The 27,094-nt window shown below is 48.9% G+C and overlaps 5 protein-coding genes across 5 annotated transcripts; 3 read left to right on the top strand and 2 right to left on the bottom strand.

The window, feature by feature from the left end:
* Positions 1-6,283: 6,283 nt before the first annotated feature.
* Positions 6,284-8,044, top strand: VTJ83DRAFT_5280 (uncharacterized protein; the record flags this gene model as incomplete). Its single annotated transcript, XM_071011863.1, has 4 exons — positions 6,284-6,798; positions 6,862-7,046; positions 7,151-7,541; positions 7,615-8,044. 4 exons carry the CDS (start codon positions 6,284-6,286, stop codon positions 8,042-8,044), a joined length of 1,521 nt encoding a protein of 506 aa, XP_070864655.1.
* A 1,185-nt stretch (positions 8,045-9,229) lies between these two features.
* VTJ83DRAFT_5279 (uncharacterized protein) lies at positions 9,230-9,712 on the bottom strand (the record flags this gene model as incomplete). Its single annotated transcript, XM_071011861.1, has 1 exon — positions 9,230-9,712. The coding sequence occupies one exon, from the start codon at positions 9,710-9,712 to the stop codon at positions 9,230-9,232; it is 483 nt and encodes a 160-aa protein (XP_070864654.1).
* Positions 9,713-11,428: 1,716 nt separating this feature from the next.
* VTJ83DRAFT_5278 (uncharacterized protein) lies at positions 11,429-12,429 on the top strand (the record flags this gene model as incomplete). Its single annotated transcript, XM_071011860.1, has 2 exons — positions 11,429-11,693; positions 11,786-12,429. The coding sequence occupies 2 exons, from the start codon at positions 11,429-11,431 to the stop codon at positions 12,427-12,429; spliced, it is 909 nt and encodes a 302-aa protein (XP_070864653.1).
* An 11,225-nt stretch (positions 12,430-23,654) lies between these two features.
* On the top strand, positions 23,655-25,280 carry VTJ83DRAFT_5277 (uncharacterized protein; the record flags this gene model as incomplete). The annotated part of the gene is made up of 2 exons (XM_071011859.1): positions 23,655-23,732; positions 23,805-25,280. 2 exons carry the CDS (start codon positions 23,655-23,657, stop codon positions 25,278-25,280), a joined length of 1,554 nt encoding a protein of 517 aa, XP_070864652.1.
* Positions 25,281-25,758: 478 nt separating this feature from the next.
* Positions 25,759-26,076, bottom strand: VTJ83DRAFT_5276 (uncharacterized protein; the record flags this gene model as incomplete). Its single annotated transcript, XM_071011858.1, has 2 exons — positions 25,759-25,812; positions 25,927-26,076. 2 exons carry the CDS (start codon positions 26,074-26,076, stop codon positions 25,759-25,761), a joined length of 204 nt encoding a protein of 67 aa, XP_070864651.1.
* Between the last annotated feature and the right edge of the window lie 1,018 nt (positions 26,077-27,094).

Below are 27,094 nucleotides of genomic sequence, written 5' to 3'. Positions count from 1 at the left end.
TGGCTAATGCCGTTGATGATCCCCTCCCAGCCTGGAAATCTCGACACCATGTTGCCCATCGGGGCCGCTTGAAATCAAGAAGCGATGGTCTACCCTACATCGTGGTCCCGATCCCAGGAAAAGGGTTAGGAGTTGTGGCAACTCGTCGCATTAAAAAGTTTGAAACCATCATGACGAGTTTTCCAGCCATTGTTGCTGATAAAGCCCTCTTCGACTCGAATGAGGACAAAGAAAATGACCGCTTGTTCCAACTGGCACTTGCGCAGTTGACAGACCAGGAAAGGATACTCAGCCTGGCAAGGGGAGAGAGGTGGCAAAGAGATATGGTCAGCGAAGTGATTCTAACCAACGCCTTTGGGATCACGGTAGATGGCCAGGACATGAAAGGGCTCTATCCAGAGATTGCGGTTCGTCCCCCCTTCCTTTCCACAAGAGATGTCAGTCACCGCTTCACTTACTGATATGTCGGGCCCATCAGAGACTCAACCATGATTGTAACCCAAAGTGAGTCGACGGCAACCCGTTCGTTGGACAATGTTTTCGACAACTGACAAGCCCAAGCGCATATCCAAGATTCATGTCGCAGGATCTCTCTATGTCTGCTGTAGCAATACAAGACATAGAGCCGGGACAGGAAATCACTATAAGCTGTAGGACAAGCCAATGTCCCAATGAACTCGTCCAGCAGGATTGCTGACCCAGACAGATATCCCACTAGGGATGCCGACGATCCACAGGAAACAGGCCCTGGCAAACTGGGGATTCAACTGCACCTGTGACTTGTGTACGGCACCACCAGAGACTCGAGAAAGATCAGATGAGAGAAGGGAGCGTCTGGTGGAGATCTACTACGCCATGCAAGATGAGACGACCAACTACGAGTCCCTGATCGAGCTCAGCCGTGAGCTCATTGAGCTGGCACGAGATGAGCGATTGTTGGCGAGAGTCCCCGAGTACTACCAGTCACTCATGCGCATTTTCTACAGCTTTGGGGATGTAGAGACAGCCAGGACCTACGGGACGATGTCGCTCAGGTTCGCCGAAATCCTTTCAGATCCAGACGGAGAGTTTGTGTCTGGTATCCGGCGAGACTTGAACGGGATTGATGGCGTTTCCAGGGAAAGGTGATTGATTCGGTTGCTGCGGACTGGATAGCTCGAGGGAATCCAGCACAAACCCAGGGCTTCTCACGAGCGCTGTTGCTTGGGGAGGGGTCCGGACCAACTCCCATGACACAGAATCGAGCCAGTGGTTGAACAGAGCAAGAGGCGGGTAGTCAGTCATGGCGAGAGGCAGACCCGAACCTGGGTAGGGGCTGATCGCGACAAAGTCCTGTGTAACATATGGACGGGCGTAGGATAGGCGCCCCGTGTACCTAGCCGTGCGGCTTTGACTTTGGCTGCGCTCTGGACCAACCAGTTTCGCGTCCGTGTCGGTGGAGCAGGACGGCTCGGGTTGTTGAAATGGCTAAAGACATCCATCACAAGCGATGTGGAGATGGTTGTTGCATCGCTTGCGCGCCGTTGACACAGCGCACATCGCCATTATACCGTAGTATGTACTTGATGGCCTCCAAGTTGGTCCGATGTGCTTTGCAACACCATGGCTGGCGAATGGGAGCCGGTTATAATTGTATCACCACGGCCGGGTGGCAACAGATACGCCTTTGTAGACAGAACAACCCGATGAATCTCGTCTGCAACTTCAACGTTTCCGACCCCTGGGTGTTGTGACATTGGAGGAAGAACGAGAGGGGAGAGGTCCCCTACAATCAGGAAGAGGCGGTTGAGCACAGCAGCGGCCCCGCGTCTGAAAGGGATGACCTGCAACTCTCTCTGGAAAATGTTCCACATCACTCACAACCCTTGGATCTCAATGGCTCGGGTTTCCATTTACCCGGCGGGTGCGGATTGGAGGTGGCTACAGATAGTTGAAGAGAAAAGGCGGTTCGGGAGGGCCCCCTGCTGGCTTGCCATCGATTGTGGCTTTTTGTCTCCTTCCCCTCCCATGATGAATGTAGCCTACCATTCCACTGGAGAGCCCGACTCCCAGGTTGGACGGACATCTTTAGCACCTACACGTTGGATGGCGGTCAGAGTTTCTTGAGAAGGAGAGTGGAGGCGGGATTGGGATACCACAAGATGAGGATCAGCGATAACGGAGGTGGCCAACACAACCCCAACAAGTGAGCGTTGGCTCTTCTGAGGACAAGCATCGTAAACCCAAGAAGCCAAGCCAGATAAGACGGCAGTTCAGCCTTGGTCTAGCCGTTACAAAAGCTAAGATCAGCCGCATGTGGCAAACTTAAAGCTCAAGCCAAATTGACAAGCCGCAAATAGAGCAAGCCTTGGCTGTGCCAACGCGGGCAGTGGAGGCTGGCTCAATGTGGGGGTTCTTCAGCACCTGGTGCGCCGTGTAGATACAAAGCTTCCCATGGTTGTGTTTCTCGATACCTTCCACGCCAGGCTCTACCGCCATCATAATAATACACCAAGGCCTCGGACTCGGGTTCTGCTTTTTTAAGACCTGGACAGAGTTCAAACTCACCGCCAGCAGCTTCTTTGTGCTACACCACTCACTCTCCACTGTAATCTTACGGAAACAGGCTGCGGAAAAACGGGAGGGGAAACGATATCGGCGGCCATTGGGTTTTCGTGCTGGTCGGTCAGCAAACCCTTCACACGAGTTTTGTTGAGCCTGAGGTCGCAGCGAACACGACATTTGCGACAAAGACGTCGGGGATGGTAGCCAGACGACCTGCCTTTTCTGGCTCTGGGCGTGCGGCGTAGAACGGCTCTGGGTGGCTAGAATGGAGGGGTCACTTCGGCACTGGGGTCAGACGTGCCGCCGCCTTGGCTTGCCTTGCTGACCTCTTGTTTGCATCTCGGACGGGCGGATAACTACCGGATTGGGATTCCGTGCTGGGGCCAAACACAACCAGGGAGGCCGTTAGGCAAGGGGGGAGCTGACCATGGCTGGTTGATGGATGGGAATCTGGGCGCTGAGCTAGCCTCATCGGTTTGGACATCGGCCGAGATTGGCGTCGACGGAACATGATGGCTGCGGACTGCGGGTGGGTTGTGGGTTGCGGCAAGGGGATGCTCAAGTGTTGACGGCATGGAGGTTTGAATTTGGGGTTAGCTCCGGTATCCATCACAATGAAACGGCAAGGCAAACGCGCCTCGCCGTGTCTGGGGGGATGTGCGGGAGAAGACGATGAGAGCTGGGAGGGGCTTGCGAGCCAAGCGGTGGCCACGGCAGGGGACCCCCCTTGCACTGCATACTGCGTAGCTTTGGGTTTCCACCACTTGGATAGTTGGTGGAACACAAGGAAACGCCGTGATCCGGCACCTTGCCGAAAAGCTATGCAAGGCCTCGGGGAATTCTGGTGCATTGAGCTAGCGTGTCCGATGTCTCCATCGCTGCCACCACCTTGCGAATACGCAACCCAGGACCGCGGCATGGCGGTCACGAACAGCTGAAGGACTCCCGGAGGAAAGGAACTATAGCCGGATCCTTGATTCCAAGGTGGCCGAGCTGAGGGTTCGAGGCCCCAAGAATGGCACCACAGCAGTGCCAAACTGGGCCGAGGGTGAGGCGCTGACAAACAAGGGGGGGGGGGGAGGAGTCCAACAACCTCAATCATCAAGTGGAACAAGCTTTCTGGGGAAAAATGGAGAAACGCCACGCATCTCTGGGGAAGTGGGTTCACAACCCCACGCATGGTCGGGTCAGGGGATCGGAGTCGGGAATGGAGTCGGGAATGATGGAGCAAGGAAATCCGAAATCCAGAATGGAAAATAATCCGGGGAAGCAGTGCAAGATTGGCGGAGAACAGATGTGAGATTGCGAGATCCTGGGCCTTGAGCGGGATCTGGGGAAGTGGGCTCATCAGTTGTTTTCCCCAGACTCACCTGATCTGATCTCAGATCAGACTTGACGGTCAGAGGAAGTGTGCTGTGTAGGTTCAGAAGTCCTTTTCGTTATATTGATGGTCCTTCACTCCATAAAAAACACCAGTACGCGTCGCCCTGATGCAAGTAGCCTTGAAAGTTTTATTACCCAACTCATGTCAACTCATTCTTCCCACATGCTAATCAATGCAATGATCAGCGGCAGGCCAACCAGATTCAATGTCTTGAGACGCGCTTCCGTCGCGGCAATATGCCAGACATACACCACCCGACCGCGGAGTGCTTGTTTCCTGTCACACGCGGTCCGGGACCTGATGTGCGCCAGACCAAATCTGGAATTTGCTAGCTCAAGCCTTCGTCCCCGTCCAAGCGCCTCTCCAGTGCGAACCACGGGACCGCCCTGGTCGTATCATTCCAGAAGCCTTCCGCTGTCATCATGCTGAAGCTCCGTTGGTCCGCCCGGATCTCTTGCGCAGCGCCATCTTTCCGAGGCGGACATGAGGGTGCAGGCGATGGACGAGAATGCTCGGGCTTGTGGATCAGATGTGGAGGTTTTGGTGCATTAGTCTCTGCCAAAACCATGTGCGGTATTCTCTTGAGAGGCGTGGAAGGCGATGTGAGCTCTGGATTCAAGAGACGCATCACCATCATCGTTCACCAGTTTGAGCGCTGGGGGACTTGGTGGTTCGTGAGACGGATCGTGTCGTTTCCCTGGCCGTCAGATACACACCCTCCCTCCCTCCCCCCCTGGTACAGCAGACGCTAGCGTTACCGCTCGTTCCGCGCGTCCAGTTGGCCAGGGCATTTTATCCATCCGTCCGAGAAGCTTCAACCGGCTTGCCGTTGCCGAATGCCACGTGCGGGGGCCGGCTCTAACTTGCTTTTGGCGGATTCTGGGCGACGCTAGGGTCTTAGAGCGTGTTAGGCACCACGAAGAAAACGACACAATGGATGCTCGTGATCTGCCCGCCAAGTCGGACGTGTTGCACAGATCAAGGTCTCCACGGTGTAGCAGCACCTTCAGCCTCTGCGATTGGCTGCTTCGAACTCCATTGCTCTCTCTCGAGATCTTGCAAGGTTCATTGCAAGAAGAGTGAGGGTGGGGGAGGACTGAACACCCCTTCAATAGCCTGCCCTGCCATTGGCCATCTTGGCATGCAACCTACGGTTGGCATCCATGGAACCACGGGGGGTGTTTCACTGCACATCGGCCCGTCCGGATGATGGATCGACCTCCAACCTCCAGGCTGATTGTGAAGCTCTCGTTTGTTTGCGACTCGCTGTCAGCCTGCGAGAAAAGATGACCACCTACCATAGTAGGTACCCGAGACAGAACAAGGCTTCTCACCACTCATGCACTTGGCATGCTTTGAGAAGCCACAGCTGCTGAGAAACCCCACGGAATGTGGGCCAAATCCCTCTTGTGCCGTGCAAAGTGCTAAGGGCGGCGCAGGACACAGTGCATACAGTTGATGCCTCCACGTGGAGGGTGTTATGGAATGTACTATACCATAGATCGGTGTAAGTATGTATGTATTCCGTACGTCATCACCATCTGCATGCTGACTTCAGATTGAACATTTCCGCACCCCTCCCCCTGGCAGTGCGGAATCCCTGGGTTATCAGTGTGTAGCCATGCTAGGCCAATCGCACTAACCCATCCCGTTAAGACACGCCGTCATGTCTGAGATGAGGAGAACCTGTCTGGTCTGTCAGATGTGTGAGCGCAAGGCCTCTATCAGACCATCTTCGGCAGACGGGATGAGCAGTGCGTGGCCAGCGTACTTACTGGAAACGTTTAGCAAGTGTAAAGACACGCTAGCCGTTTAGCCTTGCTCCGCTCCGCCGTTAATCCAGGGTTTTTGTGTTTGCTTGGGGTTGGCCGGGATGGGATATGACAAGCAGACGGGGTTCTGGGGAAGTGGAACCTCACACCGTTCCCATGCTCCGTGGCCTAGCCCCCTTGACCGGCCTGGGATCTGCATGGTAATTGCCAGATACACAACAATGCGACCTCATCATCGGCGACGAGGGGGCGTCCAGCATACAGGACGCCAGCAGAAGCGCCAGCCCGATCACACCCCCCGATGGCAGCCGGGGGTCCGGGTCTCCGACTGGGCGGAGGCGGCAGAGGATGCTTCCTCATGTGTAACAGTATAAGATATGGCGTCTCATCTCTCTTGCGTCCTTGCCCGGATGCATCCCCCTCGTTTCCAAGGGAGCGGTATCTCCATAGTGCTTTGGTATACCCCGAGTCACATTCGAACCGTCGTGTCTCATAAGTTGCATACCACGCACCTCTGGTCTCCCGTCCCCCATCTCCTTCTCACATCCTGAGCTGTCTTCCTCAGAAGAGCAATCCGCCTGCCATGGGTCAACACGACAAAGTATCGGCACCCGATGTGCCCACGACCGAGTCTGACAGCGTCACTAACGAGAAGAACAACCTCACGGACCCTGCCATCGGCGATATCAGCGTCGAGAGCGCCGGCTGGGATGCGTCCTCGACCAAGAAGCTCATCCGCAAGATCGACCTGGCTCTGATTCCCTTCCTCTCGTTCCTCTATTTGCTCTCATTCCTGGACCGCAGCAACATCGGAAATGCTCGCCTCGACACTCTCGAGGAGGACCTCAAGCTTGATCCGGCGAGGCTGCAATACAACGATGCTCTTGCCGTCTTTTTCCCCTTCTACGTGTTCGCCGAGGTGCCTTCCAACATGGCCATGAAGCGCTTCCGCCCGTCCATCTGGATTCCCAGCATCATGGTTGCCTGGTCCATCTGCACCACCCTCATGGGCATTGTCCACAACTACGCCGGCCTGATGGCTTGCCGCTCCGCCTTGGGCTTGGCTGAAGGTGGTCTCTTTCCCGGCATCACCTACTAGTGAGTGTGCTTCTGCGTCTTCAACAACCGCAAACGGTTGATACTGACAGTCCTTTACCCAAGTATCACCATGTGGTATCGTCGTCATGAGTGTGGTCTCCGCATGGCCGTCTTCTTTTCTGCCGCTACTGCCGCCGGTGCATTTGGCGGCCTGCTTGCTCGCGGCATCATGGAGATGAGGGGCGTTGGTGGCCTTTCGGGCTGGCAATGGATTTTCATTCTTGAGGGCCTCCTTACCTTTGTTGTCGGTACGTTCAGAACTCGCGGAAGAGGGGCTCGATTCTCGGCTTCATCCAACAAGCCTCCGCACCTCAAATGACCATGGGCGCTAACCCCCGATCTTGCTCTCCAGCCATCATTGCCTACTTTGTCATGCAGGACTATCCGGCAACGGCGAAGTTCTTGACGCCCGAGGAGCGTACCGAGGTCGAGGCTCGTCTGAAGCGTGACCGGTCCTCGCTCGCCGACGAGTTCCACATGAAGTTCTTCTGGGACGCCGTCAAGGACTGGAAGATCTGGGTGCACATGTTCATCACCATTGGCGTGTACACTGGGCTGTACTCGTACTCGCTCTTTCTGCCCACCATCGTGAACGACCTCGGCACGGCCAAGACCCCCGAGATCGCGCAGCTGATGACGGTTCCTCCCTATTTCGTGGCCTGCATTTTCTGCGTCGGCGCTGGCTGGTACGCTGACAAGCTGGGCCAGCGTGGTATTTTTATGATTGGCTTCATGCTCATTGCGTAAGTGTCACGGCAATCTTCGACAGGCGTGGTCAGATCAAACGAGAGCAACGCTGACCAGGGAAAATCACAGGATCATTGGCATGATCATGCTCATTGCCACCGACAACAGCGCTGTGCGCTACCTTGGCTGCTTCTTCATGGCCACGGGCATCTACCCCAACGTCCCGCAGGGTGTCGCATGGAACGGCAACAACATTGGCGGCTCGCTCAAGCGTGGCGTTGGCATCGCCATGCACGTCGGCTTTGGCAACCTCGGCGGAACCATGTCGGCCTATCTCTTCTTGGCCAAAGACAAGCCGAGGTACATTCCGGGCTTCGTCGCCCTACTCGCCCTCCATATCATGGCCCTCATCCTCTCCATCGTCATGACCATCTACCTGCGCCGCGAGAACGCCCGCCGCGACCGCCTGTACAAGCCCCCGAGCGAGTACACCGAGGAGGAGAGGCTTGCCGAGCGCGAGAAGGGCGATTTGGCCTCCTTCTTCCGCTACACCATTTAGGACGTGCGGCATGCTTTTGCTTCTAGGACATGTTTGGCTGGTTGTTTTGTTTCTGCAATGATATAATGGGGAGTGACATGTTCAAACTCCAAGTTTTGGTCTTTGTCGAGGTTCGACACCTTCTTGTGTGTAGTGCTGGGCGATGTCGACTAGTAAAAGGGACAATAGAGTTTCAATATGTTGGACACTGGTTTATAACTTGGTAACCACATGGATACATATCGTGGTGCTCAAAACAGGTTTTGCGAGGTGAAATGTCCCATGTATAGGCACCTAGTGCAATTTTAGGTGCCTAGGTACCAGTGATATTTGGGTTCATCTATTGTGCCCTTGTTCATGACTATATTCATTAATCGATTGTGGACTGATCCTGGCTGTTGTTACGATTACTATACACATCTCTGGTGTTTCTCGTTTTTGATGAACCACTATTCTCAACAACCTCAAAGCCTCCAGGTCTCGGAGATTTCCCGACTCTCCCCGGAAGTATCAATCTGTTGAGGGATGATTGAGCCTTTTTTTTCTTCTTTTGTGACAGCAAAAACGGATCCGCTGATGCTGCCATCAGCTAGTGCACCATATATACCTGCTACTGCAACATCTTTTTACTGAAGCCGGAGTTGTCGTGGCAGGACAGCTACCATAATGTCCATCAGCATAAAGGGTAGCCAGAGAAAGCTGAAATGCTACAGCAAGCCTGAAACGATTTGCCTTATATCATCATCAGTCTGGTTCATAGCTGTGTTGAGTGGTAGTTATTTGTGGGCACATGACACTCCTTAACATTAGCACCTATAAACTTCATTGATTGAAGTTACAGCATTGCAACGATGAACCTCTGTCAGCTGAGTATTAATACTCCCTGGGTCTTGGATACGCAGAAATTGGTGATAGACTCTACGATCACCATGACATATGTGTTGGAATCCTCAAACATACAGCCATCCACAGCATCAAGAGAGATGCTCCCGTGTGAAAGGAACACTTCACAAACAACACCACCTAGGAATACAACGAACGAACGAACAAAAACTTATGTTGAACGCACCCCAGCAAGATGTTTCATTGATTGCTGTTTGGACACGAACAACCCATGATAATACTCTGGAGTTTCAGCTATACTGGCTGCTGGCCACGTTTTCTCAAGAGCGATGTGACAGCAAGATTTCCTAAACATCCTCCCTTCTAGACGCAGATTCCACCGCAGTCGGCGCCACCATTCGTGGGGTCGCAGTCGTCCCTAGGGTCGTCCACGCATTTCTTGCCATCCTTGCACGGGATGCCAGCGATGCCGCCGCAGAAGACGGGCTTGACACAGATGCCGGGCCTATCGCAAGCTATACTGCAGCCGCCGACATACGGATCGTCGATACAGACCTCGCCCTTGGGGCAGCCCTGCGGGATGGGGCGGAAGCCGCCGCAGGACATGTAGGTTGGTTTCGGGGTGCTCGGTCTTGTCGACGTCACAAGGGTCTGGGGCTGTGGCATGCAGAAGCCGGCACAGTTCTCGCCGCGGTCACACTTGGGGTCGACTTTCTCGCAATAGGTGCCTCGGGGGCAGGGAGTGATCTTGAAGCCACAGGGTCTCTTGTCGATGGATGCGACTGGGGCCACCGTGGCCGCGGCGAGGCCGAGGAGCGAAAGAAGGGCGAGTGAGAGACAGTGCATGATGAGGGTTTCGTGGCGGGCTTTTGGCAGCAGGTTGTAACACAAGGTTGTGGCTGTTGGAGGTGTTTGTGTGGTAATACTAGGACGGGACGTGGACGGAATCAGTTTGGCCAGGCTCTGGGAATGTAAGCTGCCTTTTTGTATCCGGTGTCCCGTCCAGGGGTTCCAGCTATGTGGTTCCATCAACCATGAAGTATGTAGCATGGAAGCCATTCGGTTTCTCGTGTTTGTCTCGGCTGAAATGAAAGTGTGGCTCACCTGGAGAACGGCTTTCATCTTCGACGCCCGGATACCACGACGATCTTCTCCACGATCCATTTGGAGCCAAGCCGGGGCCAGCTCCCGCTTGCGTTTTCGGCAACGTCGAGACAGGGCTCCCGGCTGAATTGACCCTATTTTTAGCTGTATTGACAAGTCAACGGGGCCACTTGGACCGAGACCGCACGTTCTCCTGGGTTGAAAGACTTATATTGACCGTGGTCGACTTCCTGGGTTTGTCTCGGCTGTTGGAACAATCCGACGAGCGAGAGCTGACCGCGCAGTGGTTACTGAGAAGAGTTGGTTGGCCAGGGAATATCTCGGTAGCGACCCAACCTCGGGTTACCCAGCAGCTTAGTCAAGGGATTTAATGGGCAATAGCGAGCACCCCTTGGTATCGCAGAGTGCTTCAATTGACTCAAAAGAATGTTGCGCGAGACAAGTGGCTCAGGTGGCTACAGGCGATCTCGAGGACTTACTCTCCCGATGGCGGGGAGCTCCTGAGCCAAAATCGCCACCCCAGTGCATCTGACGCTCCCAGGTTGAATCAAGAACATGATTCTGAGCACTAAGGCACCTCTGGGATGTTCCGTCAGGTAGGTGACGCAGTTCCTGGTTGCTTGGAGCGGTCTGGCTCTAGGGGGTTCCACAAAAGTTTGATGGTCCGGTTGGTTATGGGCCGGGAACTACAATTGCAACATCCGAGTCCAACATACCGCCAAAAGGAACAACAGCATAGTGACCAAGTACTTGAGCATTGCTTTTGATGGCCACGTCATCCAGAAGCCCTCTGCTTATGTAGAGATGCAATGTAATGTCTCTCATGACTGGCATAATAAAGATGGACTCAAGCCGGGTCGGAGCAATGCCTGCGAGTTCTGAGTGGCAGAAGAGCATACGAGTTCAGAATCAAGAAGATCCAAAATTAAATTGTCTGGAACAGTACCTAGAGGTAGAACTGCAGGTAGGGAAAACAATTTAGATGTGTACCTAATTATGGTATCATTAATTATCGGGCGGTGCATTCAAGTCTCCCGAGTACCAGCTAAGGAGGTGCTCGTCTGTTCCCATTTACCAAAGGTCAGTTCAATGGCTCTGACTTGTTTCACGGAAGTTAATAATATCTGTTAGCACCGGATTGCAGCTCGCTGTTCAGCGTACACCGTATGGGGTGATCTGCATTGCAGGCGGGTGACATAGAAACGAGCCGACTGTGCCTATGGGTTCTCCATTACAACAGTTTTTGGTGGATCCCGCGGCCAAATTGTCAGGTTCTCTTCCAAGTAGGTTCCATTACAAATGTTCCTGTCCAACTGCGCCCCACAAATGCGTCATTTTCAACTGTTTGCCTACTCTGGGCGCTTCTCCATGCCGTGAGGGGGTTTGATCTAGTTTCCGTTCACTCAACCTTGGAACTCTAGGATCCTAGCAATCCAGACCCTTCAATACTTAGCAGCCATGGCCTCTCCTCTCAAGGTTGGCTACGTGCCGGAGCACTTCTCAACACCCCTTCACTTTGCCAAGAGGCACTATGGCCTCGAAGCCGAGCTGATCCCCTTCCCATCCGGCACTGGACACATGATCACAGCTCTGCGGGGTGGTGAGATTGATGTCGGAATCGGTCTCACGGAGGGCTGGGTGGCTGGTCTCGGAAAGAGTCAAGAGTCCGGGGATCCAGATGGTGGCTACAGGCTCGTTGGGACATATGTAGAGACTCCACTTTGTATGTGTTCATTCTTCGCTCCTGAACTTCTGACCGATGTGTCCTGGTACGACGCCGCTGCCCTTATCATTGCTGACACCAATCTCTTACAGGCTGGGCCATCTCAACTGGAGCGAATCGGCCCGAGATTCAAAATATTGACTCTCTCCAGGGTGGCAAGATTGGCGTGTCACGGATCGGCTCGGGCAGCTACGTGATGGGCTATGTTCTTGCCGACCTCCGTGGATGGCTGGCGGCCAGCCAGGAACAGACGTCCCCGTTTTCAGACACGGTTGTTCTCAACACATTCGAAAACCTCCGCAAAGCTGTCAACTCGGGCGAGGCCGACTTTTTCATGTGGGAGCACTTCACCTCTAAGCGCTACTACGACAAGGGCGAGATTAGGAGGGTTGGCGAGATCTACACCCCCTGGAGCAGCTGGAAGATTGTTGCCACGACTAGCCTGGTGGACGCAGACAAGCTCGATCCGCGGGTGGAAGATCTGCTGGAAAAGCTCAATCTTGGCATCAAGCATTTCAATGACAACCAGGAGGAGGCAGTCCAGTTCATCAGCACGGAGCTGGACTATTCGGAGGAGGACGCTCGCGCATGGCTCGATACTGTCAGGTTTCCGGAGACGACTGAGGGTGTTGATCCCGCCGTGATCACCAAGACGGTCGCGATCCTGCGCACAGCAGGAGTCCTGGCACCGACTGGGGATGCAGACCCGGACGCCATGATTGCGAGAAGGCGCTAAGTAGGCAACTTTGGTTTGGATTCGTGGTAGCCTGCCTGTTTTCAGAGATTTCAAGCCTCCGCATCGCACCCAGACGAGATGGGCACCTGGGTGGGTGATTGGGGTGAGGGAGGCAACAGTAGGCTCGGCTGCTTGAACGACGACGAGATATTTTTGGAAAACAAGAAATAATTGTTGCAGTAGCAGGTATATATGGTGCACTAGCTGATGGCAGCATCAGCGGATCCGTTTTTGCTGTCACAGTTATGAGCCCGGTCCTCTTCTGTTTACGCAGCGGTATGTTGATAACTAGTGCTACCTGCACTGTAAAAAGTCACATACAATGAGAAGGCTCTGAGTTCGAAACCTGTGTTTGCACCCCTGACACCCAGAAAAGGACGTTTTTAGGGTGGCGTCTGATAAATAAAACACCCGGGCACCCCTGGGGGGTGCGATGGAGGGTAGAGATGAAATTTCCTCTAACTCCAAGTCAGGGATAAATAAGTGCACCAGGGGACTCAGACCTCGACTACTCGCCTCGGTCTGGGGGGGTGTGTTGCAGTAGCAGGTATATATGGTGCACTAGCTGATGGCAGCATCAGCGGATCCGTTTTTGCTGTCACAATAATAAATAAAAAAAGAAATCAATTGTTACATCACTCCGTCATCAGGCACCTGCAAAGATTGTGGCGTTCGGGAAAGCAAGCAAGGTGAAAGGAATCCACATGGGTGTTGTGAAGAACCATCACTCGTTTCTTCCCACACCCTAATAGAGGGCATTCCTTCAGCTGGCCGGGGGAGTGAGGACATATTAATTAGATCTCGCCCCCAGCGCCATTGTCGCTGCCCCCAAACAAACCCCTACCGGCAGGATCGCACGCAACCGCTGTCAGACGGAAGCAGCTGCTCATCGCCAGACCCATGACGGCGCAACCGGCCGGATCGGTGGCGCTGAAGATGTCCTTGTAGCCGTCCTGGCTGTCAGGCGGGGCGACAAGGTCATAGCTGCCATGGGCCAGCTTCTGGAAGGGAATCTGGACGACCTTGTAACCGGTAGGCGGCTGGCGGTTCCACAACCCGTGGAAGGCGACGTACATGTTTTTGGCGTCGGCGTCGAAGGCGTTCCAGATAGGCGCGCTGTGGGCGAGGAAGATCAGGTGAGGCGGGATCGCCTTGTTTGTGTTGCAGGCCGCGTCATTGTACGTGTTGTTGGGCGAGACGATAAAGTTGTCACCCGTTCTGAGGCTGCCGTCGAGGCTTGAAGGGTCCCAGACTGCGAAACAGGTCGGGTAGCCGTACCTTCATTGCGCGTTATCAGGAGGTTTCCGACTGTTGTAGTCACGGACTAGTTAGCCTCATCCTTGTGTGCACCTTAGAGGCCCTGGCAAAGGAAGGACACAAAATCCTATGATTGTTGAGCTCCTCGGCTGGGTTGTTGTTGTGAATATCCGGCGCTGGCCGTTTTCGGTGTGAGCAAAATCGACACCGCTGTTCTCAATGCCCCAGTAGACGTCAGACGGATCCGGGACGAAGCCGATGGCGTTACACAGGTGTGACAGGATCTATAGGGACTTATACCCTGGTCCTGAACCCCAGCAGGCATTCTGCCTGCTCAGACCGCCATTCTGGGCATCCATCGTATATATAAGGAGCCTCCAGGAGAGGCACATTAGATAGTTGTTTTCTTCTTTTAAACAACAGCTTCCAACCACTCCTTTCCGCCATATATACTCTCATAGGTCCGGGCTATCACAGTTATAAGCCCGGTGCCTTCCTGCTACGTAGAAAGAGAACCTCCCCTTCTTGTTATAAGCCTTTAAATCAATCTTCAAAGCGCTCAGCTCGTTCATTTTCTCCTCTCTCTTTTAAAACCCGTCGCTAACTGTTAAAGTACCTTCCTCGGCAAAATAGACTTAGTCCTTAAGGATTACACTCTTAACGTTATACGGCTAAAGACCTTCCGCGACTAGGGACGATAGTTCGATTATATCTGAAACGAAGCTCGTACCTACGGCATATAGCAGATCTGTAGACTAGAAGCAAACGTTAAAACGGTTTTAAAGATCCTTAATAATAATTAAAAGCCGTTTTACATAAACGTTTACTTAAAGGTCTAGCAATAGCTTAGAATTTAATACTAACGAAAGTTTTAGGACTAATAGAACGCTAATCCGGAGGAAAGGGGCCCTAAACCGGAAAAACTAGGAGAACCCTTTAAATCCGACGTAGACTACGTATACGAGTAGAACCTCCTCCGGTATTTTTTAAAGACCCTGTAAAACGATTTAAACGACTGGAGGAAGGCTTATAACGCAATATATTATCTTATCCTTAATATTATTTAGAAGGATCTGTTTAAAAACGTCTTTAACCTCTTTATATCGATAAGCTAGCTATAGATCTACTATAACGTTCTACGTATTCTAGAAGCCTAAATTATTTCTATTTAAGCAGTAAGGATAGAAACGTTTTATAAAGCCTTCCTTAACGTCCTCGACAAAGCTGAAACAGCTATAGACCCTTTCGAATAGATTATAAACTTCCGTTGTAAGTATTATAACGTACTTGTAAACGGAGTTACTAATACAATTAATTTCCTAGCTATTATAGCCTTTTTAAATACTGTTTAGAAGCGTATTACCCTAGGATAAACCTATACTAAATATATATTTCTAGCCGACAAAGTTATTTAAAGCAACCTTAAGGAAACTATAGAGGTATATATAAACTAGTTATACCGATTTTTCTTCTAGAACGGAGCCGGGGTACGTATTTTACTATATATTTACGTTACTTTCGAAGGATATAAACAGTTATTTAACTAGTAAGACTTATTAAAATAAAGGTTTGACAAGAAAAATAACGGTAACGGTAAAGGCAAGCTTTTTAGGTTAAAGGGTAGCTATAGATAAGGAAAAGGCGGGAATAATAGTAGAAAAGGCGGTAACTAAGGCTATAACTAGTCTAATAATTAAAATAGGAAAGTAAACCGAATACCAAAGGTTTATTATAACTACCTATACAGAATCCTCGAACGATATTATTAGATACCGATTAAGTACTTTAATTTTAAAGCTGTTATAACTAGTAAAAGCGAAAGAGGTAGTATAATATCCTAGAGCCTACGCTAACGTATCCTTAACAACCTTATAAAGCTTTAATAGACGGACTTTAGAAATAAGTTATAAGTTTAAAGGATAAGACTCCTTGGTCCTAAAGCATTACGCCTATTACTAGGACCGGGTAACGAAGAACCTTTTCCTAGTTCGATCGGAGTTAAGTTGAAACTCGATAATAACAAAGACTTTTCGGGGCCTTTCGTTAAAACAGTAATCCCCTACGACCTGTAAGTAAGAATTTAGCTTCCCCCCGGCATCTATATTATATTTATTACTAATTATTACCTGCTTTATAATTCTATCCTTCTAAATAATTACAGAGTAGTTTACATTATTAACGATAAGTTACGATTTAAGCCTGGATCCTAGTACAAAGTCGATAATCTAGACGACTATATAAGGACGGGTATAACCTTTTTCTAAATATAAACCTATAGGCGATAGAGGCTTAGGAATATATTAAACGGTAATAAAGGTCCTAATACTAAGGACCTGATTTTAAAAGATATAGTTTTTATTAACGGGTTCTACATTAATATTATATTAGAAGTAGCTTTTAAACGGGCAGGCCTTTAATATTATAGGTAGGATAGAACCCTTTGTTACAGCCCTATAAAGCGTAGTCTAGTAATAAAATAGTTAGTCCGTAAATATAATTTAGTATTCTTCGAATACAATATTCGTTCTATTTACTCGAGGGTTCCTCTACCTAAGTACACCGTAACTATATCTCTCGCTGTTATTAAGACCCGTTTAGCCGCCCGATCGAAAAAGCTATTTCCTAAGAGAAAGGATATAAAACGTTTATAATACCTACGCGTAGGATATACAGGGCCCGAAACAATATAAAAACTTATCTCTATAGTTAAAGGAGTTCGGTACAAAGTAGATAGTATCCTAAGAAAGGAATATAAAAGTTGTATACGGGTATACGCTACTCGAGTTATTTTACGTTAACCCTTTAAAAACTACGCTATAAAACCCTTCTAGAGGATTACTTAGGACCTCTTTAAGTTTAATCCTAGGTCTAACGGTTTAAAATAGCTGCTTATAATCAGAGACGAATAGAGTAGGAGAGTAATTATAAAAACTTTAACAACTAAATCGCTATATACTGTAGCTAGACAGATTAAAGATACTATATTATAGGTTAATATATAGTTTAGCCTTAAAGTCTGTAAAATTTAGTAGAATAACGATACTAGTATTATTAGTATTAAAGGATATACGGATTATAAGGTTTAGATTTAAAACCTAGGGATCGATTTTAAATTTACTTTAATCTATACTTCGGAAGCTAACGGAGGATTTAAGCGTATAGGACGTAAGATTATTGAAAAAGGGTTTACTATACTTTTCGGAGCCTGTTTACCTTACGACCTATAGCTAGAAGCTACGAAAGCGGCCGCCTAGCTAATTAATATTACGCTTTTATAACGTAATAATTAGAAATTACTAAACGAGAAACTATACTTATAGTTTTAGTAATACTTCCGTTAATACTAACCTAAGTTTATAGATAATTATATACGAGATCTAAAGCCTTACCTTAGTAACCTATACGTATATAGATACCGGGTATATCTACTTAATAAACGACGAAAGGCAAATACTTACCGGAAGCTGTTTAAAACAATTAAAAGAGTTTATATCGGTTACCTAGTTAGGTACTAAGCAACTAATATCTATCAGATTTATATTCTTTAGCTTAAAAGGGTTATTATTACGCGGAACGTAATCTTCGATAAAAAGCTCTTCTATAAACCTAGTAAAGAATATATATCCCTATAACCGCTTTAAATTATAAGGGATATTATAGAGCTGTTTAAGTCCGATACAGGGTACCGGGATACTAGTATAGTAAAAGAGCCTAACGATGTTAACTCTAAGAGTCTAAAATATTTAGTATCTTTTAAAAGGCTAGAGACGAGTTTTAACCGGCTAAAGGGTTAGGACTCGGGGATAAGAGTATAGGCAAAGAGTATACTTCCCGCGGATATTTTTATTAAGCTATTAAAAGTAAAATCGCTTATAACTGGACTCCCGACCTTAAGGCTATTTATTAGTCCTTTATCGCTTTATATAGGATTTAACGGGGTTACAGATATTAAACCTTATATTAGCAATACCTATTGTAAAGGTATAATAACTAAAGATTAGTATCCCGTTAATAAGACTGTAGAGCTTAGTACGCTTCTATTAAGCCCTTACAATAATAATACTATAGGACTCCTTATAGTTAAGGAGGAGCCTTTATAGCCGGCAAACGGTATTTATAGACCGTCGTAAAGCGTTTATTATATTATAAATACTATAATAAAATAGTAGACTATAGAAAGATAAAACTTTAATCTAGCCTATATTAAACGTAAATACGTTAGGAAGGTATATAGGCCTACTGTATATTAGAGCAGACGGTAAAGAAGTTAGGGGCTTAAAGGTAAAGATAATAATAATAAATACAGATTTATCGGATTTGTATTCGGGATATATTAAGATAATAGTATATATTTACCGAATTAAAGATATTAGGAAAGCTTCTATACAACTTTTTTCCTAGATAATCCTATTTATAAAGGTAATAGCCTTTAAACTTATATTATTTACTGTATAGTAGTAACGGCTGTAAACCAGAGGTCTGTAAAACGCTTAGGTACTGCTTTTAAGATGCCGAGAATATATTTTTTAGAACTAGCTAATACTAAGATACCTTAGCGCTTTCGAGATATTAAGAACTATAAGTTTAAATACCTGTTCCTAGAAGCTTACAATAAAGAGATTAGGAATCTCGTTAACTAAAAGACTTAGCGTATTATCTGCCGTATAAAGGCTAAAGGACGTCCCTTACCTTTTAAATAGGTATTTATATATAAGTTCGATAAGTATAGTTATATCGAGAAAGCAAAGGTATATATTTACGTTAAAGGCGATTTACAACGCTAGAATACTTTTAAAATAACCTACGCTACTACCCTCGCCGTTTATATATTTCGCTTTATAATAGCGATCGCTATATATTTTAACTTTAAGGTTTACTAGTTTAATATTAAACAAATATTCTTAAATACCCTTCTAGAAGCGCTAGTATACTGTAAGCTCCCGGAAGGATATAAGTAGCTAGGGAAGTATATTTAACTTCTACGGGCTCTTTATAGACTTTAAAAGTTACTTCTCCTTTAATATTAAGAGTTCTCCTCTACTTTACGTAAACTAAGCTTTAAAGCCTTTAAAGAAGAGCCTTGCTTTTTTTACGATAATTAACGTAAGGTTACTATTATATTCTACGTCGACGACTATTTTATCTTCTTCTATTAAAACTATACGGATAAGGCAAACCGTATTATAAATACTTTTAAGGCTAAGTATAAGCTTTATAAAAAGGGAGAGGCGAAGTAATTCCTAAACGTAAGATTTATCAGGGACCGTCCGAGGCGCCAGGTATTCTTAGTCTACAACTAATATATCGAAAAGGTAGTTAAAAGGTTTAACATTAACCTTATAGTTTATACACCCTATATTCTACTTCCCCCCAGCGATTTTATTAAATATAAAGGGACTGCTTTAAGCAACGAAATTAAGCTTTTCTAAAAGCTTATTGGTTCGATACTTTATATAACTATTATAATTTAACTAGATATAGCTTTTACTACGTTAAAGCTATCTTATTTCTTAATAAATCCGTTACACTAGTATATCCTTATAACGTATTAGATAGTTTATTACTTATATGGAACAAAGTATCTAGGGATTATATATATTAGCAAGGAAACCGAGTCGCAAATATTCCTTATCGCAGGGGACGTATTATTTACTAATTGCTTTAATACTTAAAGGTCTATCCAGGGCTATATAATAATACTCTTTAGGAATATAATTGTATAGAAGGCTGTAAAGCAGTCGATAGTTACTACTTTATCTACAGAAGCCGAACTAATAACGTTTACAAGTACTGCTAAGGAAACTATAACGCTATAACGCCTCTTTAAAGATATTACTCTAGACCTCGGAGAGCCGTAGGTAATCTACTGTAATAATACTAATATAATAAACCGATAACCTAAATATCTAACCTATACTTCTTTAGCTTAGCGCGCAGACGTACCTTCTAAGCCTCCGCCTCCTTCTCCTTTGCTTTAGTATCCTCCTTAGCCTTTACGTTAGCTAGAAGACGCTTTAAAAGCTCCTTTTCCTTATCCTTATTATTATCCTCCTCTACCGCCTTACCCTTACCCTTATCCTTAGTCTTCTTAGCAAAGGGAGACTTATCCTCCTTCTTCTTTTTACTAGCCGGGCCAGAAGGAACGGAAATTACCGTTAAAGAACGTTTACAGGTACTAAATAGCATAGAGAGACCGGACTAAGCTAGGGTAAGCAGCGTTAGAACGCTATTAGTAATATAAAGGGATAGAGTCCTTAGACTTTTCTTTAAAGCCGGGAAAGACTCCGGCTACCGACCTTTAATAATGTTAGCCTCCAGGTCCTTATACGTATAACGGGTATAATTAATAATCTATATATTTATCAGAACCTATAGATCGGGTCTTTAAAATAATAAACTTACGTTTTTAGAGGCACCGGCTTACTTATATCGTATATATTAAATAGTAGTAAACGCTAGTAAAAAGGGTTTAATACACGATTAAAAGGATTAGCTAAGAACGTAATACTAGTTGCTACAATAGCTGTCTAAAACTTTAAAATAATAAAAAGGAAGTTTTACCCGAGTTTATAAGACGTTACTATCTTATAATAATAATAGTAGGTTTAACCTATAACCGATAAATATAAGCTATTACTATACTTTAAAGCCGACTTAAGACAACTTATATAGGGCTCGATCCGTTAACCGAGAACCCTACAGCCGTCTTTAAGCTTTTATAGAAGTTTAAAGAGCGGAAGCTTAGTAGGGTTAACCTTACTTTTACGTAGCGTAACTATAACGTCCTAATTATTACTAGAGGATACTATAGCGCTGTTAGAAGGCGATTTTATAAGTAAATTAATATTATTACTTATATTAATAGGTTTTTTATTACTTCCGGCGGTATAGGAAGCTAAACAACTATTATAATACGTTAGAAAACTATAAATAATCGTAATAAAAACCAGTCGGTTACTCCTTTATAATTAAGGGGTAAAAAGAGTAGTTTTAAACGATTAAAAATATACTTTAAACGACGAGAATTAGTAATCTAGTTCGTTAAGCTGCTTAACAATATACTTTTAATACTAAAAAAACTAATAAAGCTAGAAATTAATATAGTATTTAAGGAAGCTATTTCTATAGTTATAATAATTGGAAAGATCGCTTTTATTATTATAGTTTTAGAATATTATAGTTAACCGGATTATTATTAATATTTCCGGAAGAAGAATAATTTCCTTTATTAACCTTTAAGTTAACCTTTTAAGGGCCTAGAAAGTCGATTAATTATAAAGACTTTAGATTGCCGGATACGGCTTATCCCGAAGTTTAAAACAGCCTATAGTATACTATAAAGGAATTTAACTTCTAACTACCCTGCTAAAAAAGGCGCGAAAGCTACGACGGTATTTCTCTCTTTTCTTTAATTTTCAGGATCCTGTTATAGCAGTTGCTCGCTGATTACGAACAACTGGGGGGTGTATAACAGGATCTATAGGGATTTATACCCTGGTCCTGAACCCCAGCAGGCATTCTGCCTGCTTAGACCGTTATTCTGGGCATCCATCGTGTATATAAGGAGCTTCCAGGAGAGGTACATTAGATAGTTGTTTTCTTCTTTTGAACAACAGCTTCCAACCACTCCTTTCCGCCGTATGCACTCTCACAGGTCCGGGCCATCACAACAGGCCATAGGCAAACACCTCCCCGTCGGTATTGTAGTTGTAGCCATTTGAAGGGACCTTGTTGACGTCAAAGATCTTGATGATGGGTCTTCCCACGCCGGGGTTGGCCAAGGCCATGTCAAAGTTGGCGTTGCTGCCAACCTGGAGGAGGATAAGGTTGGGTTGCTGCGGGACTACCGAGATGGTGCGCGTAAAATGGATCCCCGTGGACATGCCCTTGACCATAGTCTTTTGGTTGCTGATGGTCGATGTGGTGGGATCATAGCTCCAGCTTTAGGCGGTGGTCTCACCGCTGGCGTATAGCGTCCTACCGTCTGGCGTCAGAGCCAGCCCGCGGTTGAGCTGGGCACCCTGTATAAGCATGGCTGTGCTGTTGATGTATCCATCGGCGCCGAAGGTGTGCACCGAGATACCCCTCGTGGCCTGGGTAACAAGCATGTTGCCCAATGGATCAAAAACAATGGTCCGGACCTGTCTCAGGCCGCCGGCGATTTTCATATCAGACCATCCCGGCGCCAGCGTGTACTGATATCGGAAGTTAGGGACACCAGGACAGCTTCGAGGAAGAGGGGGCTGGGAGATGACTTGGGCATGGGCACCTATTGCGACGGTATCAGCCCCACGCCCACGGGAGGGCTTGAGGAGAACTGACCTGCTGAAAGCAGGGCCGCTGCCGTTGTGGCAGTCTCAAAACAAACGCATGCTTGAAATCCGGACTTCTATGGCTGGCGAGTCGAAAATGGTAGAAGCCACCTTGTACTAGTCAGCGTGCTGGAGAATGTTGACTCTCGCATGCAGGCGAGCACGCGGGCTCCACTGCCTTTTTGGGTGACGACGTTGTGTATCCATCTTCTAATCTAGGGAGGGTGTGGTTCGCGTCTATCTGATATCGAGGCAGGCCGAGCTGGCGTGTTCATGGTTCCCGTGGCCGTCGAGTCTATAGTTCTTCTATGCTGTCATATGGTCGTTTAGTGACGATAACGGGCGTACCGGCTAACCGTCATGACAGATTTGAATTTCAGATACTATGATTGATAGCCGATTCGGCAGATTGACCCCGGAAAGCTTATATACTCGGCCCGGGCACTTCCGGCCGCTGTCACATTGTCGAGCAACCCTGAAACCCTGAGAGTTTCTTCCCGAATCAATGTCCGTGGACAGGCCCCCATGGCCAATTAAACCACCTATCTTACGTGCTGACGACTCGGATGGTGGAGAAGTGATGGAACGCCGTGAATTTGCCCACAAATAAGACGAGTTTTTCTTTTCTTTCTCTTTTCTTTTTTTCTTTTTTTTCGGTGACAGTCCCTGAAAATTGTCGTGGGGCGTCATTCCATGCCCATTCGTTAGACCCCTCCATCCACGGTTGGCATACCGATAATACCAGGCTTACTGGGAACTCGTGAAGGTGCTCAGAGAACGAGCCCGACTGACGCCTTACATATCGTTCCATTGGAGGAGGGGAGATAGGAGTGTGTTCACCGCACCGCAGTGCGATTGAACAGGCTTAGCATAGATGCTGCCTTCTATCGTACGAGTTACCTGAGCATCAACTATCGGTTTAGGAATATATATGTACATTAGACATGTTCATCACCGCCCCACACTGGTGAGGTGTGTCCTGCATTACCAGAATCCATCCTGGGACCAGAACTTGGTGTGGTTCTTCTGACTGCGCTTCAAAGTGAAGCGTCTTCCCATACCTAAATATCCGTGGCATAGTAGTCGGAATGTGCATTTAGATGTTTTCTGGGGTCGGTCAACTGTACCTTGTCCCCCTTCCTTTTGCGTCGTCTTTTTTGAATCAAAGCATCTTACCAACGGAGCCTTAATTATTCTTTGCCTGCCCCAGATGCCTGGTTTCTTTCTCCACTCCAAATGTTTCTCCTTTTTATTCATTCCACGTCCATAGTCCTTTGTGACGACGGCGTTCCCTGGTGCCACCTACATCCAAGAGAGATTGGATTGCCAAATGTGGCAAGTGTTCCAGCATGATGAAGGTGGGTGGGTGATCGTGACCAAGCGGCGGCCGGCTGGCGGCTCTTGGACGGGCCGTGCCAAGGCGGGATTGGCAGTGGAGCCCGGGCCTCCAAGGCCACGACCAAACTGGACCCCACCATCAACCATCAACGTCAATGTTAACATTCCACCTCACCATCAGAGTCCGATTTGAACTGCGAACCGTCCACCTGCATCATATCCAACCATCTCGTCAGCCCCCAAAAAGCCAAACCGCCGACGTACCCCTGGCTTTGCGCGGCATAAACACCTAGACACCGACGAAAGGGCATCTTTGCGATGGTTCTCCAAGATCTCGGTCGCCGCATCAATGCGGCCGTCAGCGATCTGACGCGCGCGCCAAACCTGGATGAAAAGGTACGCCTCGGCATTCCGTCTATTGAATGAGGCCGGGGACGCCGTTGTCGCGATACTGACGGAGACACCCAGGCCTTTGATGCTATGCTCAAGGAAATATGCTCCGCTCTCCTCGAAGCCGATGTCAACGTCCGCCTGGTCGGCCAGCTGCGCAAGTCGATCCGTTCCACCGTCAACTTCAAGGAGCTCCCACCAGCAGTAAACAAGAAGCGCCTCATCCAGAAAGCCGTTTTCGATGAACTCGTCCGCCTCGTCGACCCGCATGCCGAGCCGTTCAAGCCAAAAAAGGGCAAAGCCAACGTCATCATGTTTGTCGGCCTTCAAGGTGCCGGCAAGACGACGACGTGCACAAAGCTGGCCAGGCATTACCAGTCACGAGGCTTCCGTACCGGCCTGGTGTGTGCCGATACCTTCCGCGCCGGCGCCTTCGACCAGCTCAAGCAGAACGCCACAAAAGCAAAGATCCCCTACTACGGTAGCCTGACCGAGACGGATCCGGCCGTCGTGGCGCGAGAAGGCGTCGAAAAGTTCAAGAAGGAGCGGTTTGAGATCATCATTGTCGACACATCGGGCCGCCACCGGCAAGAAAGCGCCCTGTTCCAGGAAATGAAGGACATCCAGGCGGCCATCAAACCAGACGAAACCATCATGGTGCTCGACGCATCCATCGGCCAACAAGCTGAGGCACAAGCAAAAGCCTTCAAAGAGGCCGCCGACTTCGGCGCCATCATAATCACCAAGACAGACGGCCACGCCGCGGGCGGCGGTGCCATCTCGGCCGTCGCGGCGACACACACCCCTATCGTCTTCATCGGTACCGGCGAACACATGCTGGACCTCGAACGCTTCGTCCCGCGGAACTTTATCAGCAAGCTGCTGGGCATGGGCGACATGGCAGGACTGGTGGAGCACGTGCAGAGCCTCAAGCTGGACCAAAAGGAGACCATCAAGCACATCACCGAGGGAATCTTCACGGTGCGCGACCTGCGCGACCAGCTGCAAAACATCATGAAGATGGGGCCGCTCAGCAAGATGGCCGGCATGATCCCCGGAATGGGCCACATGATGCAAGGGATGGACGACGAAGAAGGGTCGCTCAAGCTCAAGCGCATGATTTACATTTGCGACAGCATGACCGACAAGGAGCTGGACAGCGACGGCAAGATCTTTATCGAGCAGCCTTCGCGTATGGTGCGGGTTGCCAGGGGGTCGGGGACCACCGTCCGCGAGGTCGAGGACCTGCTTACTCAGCAGCGCATGATGGCCGGCATGGCCAAGAAGATGGGTGGCAGCATGAAGAACATGCAGCGTGCCCAGAGCGCCATGGCGGGAGGCAACAAGGCCCAGCAGCTTGCTGCCATGCAGAAGCGGATACAGAGCATGGGTGGTGCCGGAGCTGGCGGCATGCCTGACATGGCGAACTTGCTCAAGATGTTTGGAGGGGGCGGCGGCGGTATGCCTGGGCTTGGAGGGATGGATATGAATGCCATGATGAAGCAGATGAGCGGGTTGATGGGCGGACAGGGAGGACGTGGTGGTAGAAAATGATGGCGAGCCCAGATTTGCGGTTTGATGCATGGATGGCACGGGGGATGAACCTAACCCCGGTGCCTACACGTGGTTATTCACGCATATCCGGGGGCCTTTTTTAGTTGCATTGCCGGGCGTCTGGGGTAATCAGGCTGTGGGATGTGCCGTATCCTCAGTTTCCGAGTAGCTGCTTTTTGAACATGACGGGTCCTCTGCAGGCAATGGTCTATCTCGGTGTCACATTATCCAGCGTTTTTTGTCGAAAGTCTTTTGCTGTTAAAATCATGCGGAGCACACCCATGCCTGTGATGTCATTCCCACCCGTTGAAGACTCCTTGACCACACCCCTCCCCTTCTCGCTCGCCAGGGTACCGAGCCCGAGCTTGGATGTGGAGCTGGGGGATGACACGGCGGCAGGGTCGATGTTGGAGCCCCATCTCAGCTGAGTTGAGGATCTTGTGAAGCCGTGGTATGAGCCTGATGGCATTGGGATCAATCAATCCATGACATCGGACATTGGAAACGCAAGCCCGTGAATCAGAAGGGAGCGCTGGGTTTGTTCAGTTAGTTCGCCGGCTTTTCCATCGTTGGCCCCAGCTTCCTGCCTCATTCGGTCTTGTTCTTGTCCTACGCTAGTTTCTCCGCTAGTGTACGCAGTACATACTATAGAGATGTCTGAGAGTTCGGGACCTAGCCAAGTGGGCCCGAGAGGGAGGTGGAGATATTCGTCGAAGAACCTGGAAGCCACAACGGCGGTGTGGCATTCCAGCCTCCTCAGAGCAGCCGGGCCGTTGCTTGGACCCGACGCGATCATCAAGGCCCCGGCGGATTTCGTTCGGTAGTTGCCTTGGTTATGGGGAGTTGAATTGGGTTGTTTCGTTCCTGACTAGGTAGGGTTGTCTCTGCCACAACCCACCCACGCCGTAATTACTGTGTGTGTAGCGTAGATTCGCACTTGTTGCCTTCTTTATTTTCCCTTGTCAATCACATCTCTTGCACGATCTGAAGGGGCTGGGCTCGACCCCAAGGCAAGGCGAGCCATGAACACCGTTCATTGACCATTGACGAACATAGACACCGCCGATTGCATCTTGGGTCGCAGGCAACCTCTGGCCAGGCAGACTCGGGGAAGGAGGGGAGAGAGACAAACAGCCCCGACCAGGCCACCGCAGGTCTCTGGGGCGACCATCTCACCGAGCTCAATCCGAAACCCACAACCCCGATAATGGGAAGTTCTTTCTCTGTCGGCAAGCGTGTGATGTCAATGCTTCACGCATTGAGCGTGTGATCATCTTGAAGCCTCGGTCTTGGCCATGGTTGACGACGCATTTCCGTAGGATGAGGGAATGGCACACTAATACCTAGTGTGGGAACCTGCCCAATGCTGCAATGCTGCCAGTGGCCAGGGCCTCTCTGGATGGGGGCAAAGTGCAGCCCAATTGACGAGATTTGATTTGGCGGCTCGCTGTAGTGCTGCAGGCGGTCTACGTGGCCACCGCCAGATCAATGGAGCAACCAGGGGGGGGAGGGGGGGTGGTGTCGGGCATATCTGAGCCCACATTGAAAATGGACACGAGAGGTTGGGTGTCAAGATGCAAATTCTGCAGCCGGCGAGACGCCATTGAGGGGGGCCATAGCCCAGGGCCGATCACCGCTTTGGGGCCACGTCGTTGGAGGGGTTCTCACATGGCCCCGGTCCCGTTTCCAGATCGGGACATTGGTGACGCTCCGGGACCGGGGGGGTCAACCGCCCTGCTTTGCGAGTGGACGAAACGATGGCTAGAGCGCATGGCCGCGGCGGCATCCGATTGGGATCTCTCGCCGACTTCCCC

The sequence above is a fragment of the Remersonia thermophila genome, chromosome 5 (genome assembly GCF_042764415.1).
Source record: "Remersonia thermophila strain ATCC 22073 chromosome 5, whole genome shotgun sequence".
NCBI classification, from domain to species: Eukaryota; Fungi; Ascomycota; class Sordariomycetes; order Sordariales; family Chaetomiaceae; genus Remersonia; species Remersonia thermophila.
Note: the sequence above shows the minus strand (reverse complement) of the source record. Positions and strands in the feature narration are given on the sequence as shown.